The sequence below is a fragment of the Muntiacus reevesi genome, chromosome 1, assembly GCF_963930625.1.
Source record: "Muntiacus reevesi chromosome 1, mMunRee1.1, whole genome shotgun sequence".
NCBI lineage: Eukaryota > Metazoa > Chordata > Mammalia > Artiodactyla > Cervidae > Muntiacus > Muntiacus reevesi.
Window position 1 is genome coordinate 219,912,924 of NC_089249.1, and position 3,139 is coordinate 219,916,062.

The 3,139-nt window shown below is 36.1% G+C and overlaps 1 protein-coding gene across 1 annotated transcript; it reads left to right on the forward strand.

Annotated features, from left to right (window-relative positions):
• Positions 1-1,292: 1,292 nt before the first annotated feature.
• Positions 1,293-2,237, forward strand: LOC136157858 (olfactory receptor 2T12-like). The gene has a single exon (XM_065919620.1). It carries the CDS (start codon positions 1,293-1,295, stop codon positions 2,235-2,237), a length of 945 nt encoding a protein of 314 aa, XP_065775692.1.
• Positions 2,238-3,139: the final 902 nt, after the last annotated feature.

The following is a 3,139-nucleotide window of genomic DNA, read 5'->3' on the forward strand; positions in this document are numbered from 1 at the left end:
ACCCACTCCAGTATTTCTGCCTGGAGAATCCCCATGAACAGAGGTGCCTGGCAGGCTACAGTCTTTGGGGTCCCAAAGAGTTAGACATGGCTGAGTGACTAAGCACACACAGCACAAGAAAATGGTTCTTTTTTGTTGAATATTAAAAACTATGTTTAAAGACAAGCCACATATATGAATTTAGGTATTTTTAAAATAAAGTGTTTTCTCTACCTATTATTTTGTTAATAATTACGTTTCATGGTAATGAAATTGCTTTAAAATTGCTTCTTTGTCCTTTTAGTAATGTTACTTCTCATTATACTTATTGCTATTTTCTCTAAGCATTTACTAACATGAAAGATCTTTCATGCTTCCCTGTCATATTCACCTGATGATTTGAAGTCTCTGGGATAGTATACTTTGCGGTGAAATGGTGTTTAGGGCTTGTCACTGAGCCTTAGCGAGCTGGAGAAATAAGTTTGTGAGAATAAGTGTTGTGGGAAGACATTGAAGATTTCAGAGGAGAGAGTAATGAGATAGAATATCTGCATTTTAAAATCATGTAAATAGAAATAGTGATTCAGTGGGAAAAAGAATAAAAGGATATTTTCATCAGTTACTGAGGATATTATCTCCCTTCAATGCAGAAATTTTGTTTAACTTATACTCATCTGTTCCATTTCATGATCCTGGGAACTACAATTTCTTGTTATATTAAAAAAAAAAAAAAAAAAAAAAAAAAACTAGTTCGAATATGTTACAATTTCCAAAATTTAGAAAAAAATTACCTGTGATTAAAAATATATAAATGACAAATTTCTAAATGAGTGTTTATTTCCTCAATAAGTTAATTTGGTTTCAGTACACATAATAAGAGTATAAAATAACAACACAAAATGTATAGTCAAAATAACTATTTACAATTATTTAATCCTTGATATTGTTTTCTGCTTTTGATCTATTTTAATCTATCATCTCAATTAGTTAATACAATTAGTTAATATTATTAGTGGATATTATATAATAACAAATATAATTAGTTAATATAATTCTCTGAATTATATAGCTTGACCTTACTTTAAATATTAACATTTATTAACATTCCACTATCGAGAAGTGGATGATAGGTCAAGAAGACTCATTATAAATGGGAAGTAAGACTTTGAATCAGGTCCTTGGAACCCATATCCACTACATACCCAGAAGTTATTAAGTTGAACTAAGATTTTTGGATAAAAAAAGCCCTTACCTTTTCTTTCTTTCTTTTTTTTTTTTTTTTTCCATTTCCAGTGTCATATCCAGCAGAAATCATGGAGAAGAGAAATACAACCTCAGACTTTATTCTCCTAGGAATCTTTAAGCACACAAGATCCCACCTCTTTCTATTTATGATGGTTCTGACAATAGCCACTGCTTCCTTGATGGCCAATGCCCTCATGCTTCTCCTGATCCTCCTGGACCCCCAACTCCACAGGCCCATGTACTTCCTACTGAACCAACTCTCTCTCATGGACATGATGCTGGTTTCCTCCATCATGCCCAAAATGGCTGCTGACTACTTGACATGGAACAAATCCATCTCTCCTGCTGGCTGTGGGTTGCAGATTTTCGTCTCACTCACGCTTGGTGGTGGAGAGAGTTTCCTCCTAGCCGCCATGTCCTATGACCGTTATGTAGCTGTTTGCCACCCACTGAGATACCCTGTACTCCTGAACTGGCGATTATGTTTTCAAATGACTTTGGGCTCTTGGTTCCTGGGGGCAGCTGATGGGCTCATGCAAGCGGCCACTACACTGAGCTTCCCATTTTGCAGTGCTCATGAGATCGATCATTTCTTCTGTGAGGCCCCCATGTTGGTGCGTTTGGCTTGTGCTGATACATCAGTCTTTGAAAATGTCATGTACGTTTGCTGTGTGTTAATGCTCCTAATTCCCTTTTCCCTCATTCTGACTTCCTATAGTCTCATTCTCTCTGCCGTTCTCCATATGCGTTCTCAAGAAGCCCTCAAGAAGGCTCTTGCCACCTGTTCCTCCCATTTAGCTGTGGTGGCACTCTTTTATGGACCTGCCATTTTTATCTACATGAGACCCAAATCCTATAGGTCAGCTAACCATGATAAGGTTGTGTCAGCATTCTATACTATCTTTACTCCTGTGCTGAACCCCCTCATCTACAGTTTGAGGACCAGTGAGGTCAGAGAAGCCTTGAAAAGGTGGCTGGGAAAATGTGCAGACTTCAAATACCAGCAAACTTAGTCCCAGTTTTTAACATTACCCATTGTCAAATTCTTGAAGTTATTAGCATTTTAACCATATTATAGCTATCTTTTCTTTAGTAATGCTGTCCCTCAGTACAGTCTGACTCTTTGTGACCCCATAGACCTCAGCCTGCCAGGCTCCTCTGTCCATGAGATTTTATAAGCAAGAATACTGGCCCATATCAAGATGTAATGTTTCTTGAGCTTTTACTATTGGCTATTATACCTCATGCTAAGCAGCAAGAGTTCTGGAGTGGGTTGCTCTTTCCTTCTCCAGAGGATCTTCCTGAGGATTGAATTCGCCTCTCCTGCATCTCATGTACAGACAGGCAGACTACCTTACCTCAGAAGCCCGAAATTATTTTGCATCCTATGACAACCATGTGATATAAGTATTTTGACTTCCATTTTCTAAATAAACAGAAAGTTAGAAAATTAAATATTATCGCCAATAATAAACAGTGAAAAATGTTAAAATGGGGTTGATATTTTACTTCTTTCCAGTAATTTATTCTTAATATTATGTTTTCTATGTCCTTGATCTGTGTGTTTCTAATAACTAAATATAAAGATCAAAGAAAGATAAGAAAACTGCTATTTAGCTATAATTTAAAATGAAAGCCCATGGCACAGGAGAAAGTGAATAATCGAAACATGTGTTAAATTGTCACAATATTGTTTTTTATTTCTCTGCAGACTGTATTATTTAGTGTTCGAAGGCAGTCTTTTCAATTCATGCAACTTTTCATTTAAGTAATCCATTCCTTTCCCCAGGATCTAATTGTAACTGCAGTGAGTAATATGTTTTAATGCAAACCACAAATAAAATCTTATTTTTGAAACTGATTCTGTCCATAATGTTTAAAGGGTATATTGATTTATGATGGACATGGGTCCATG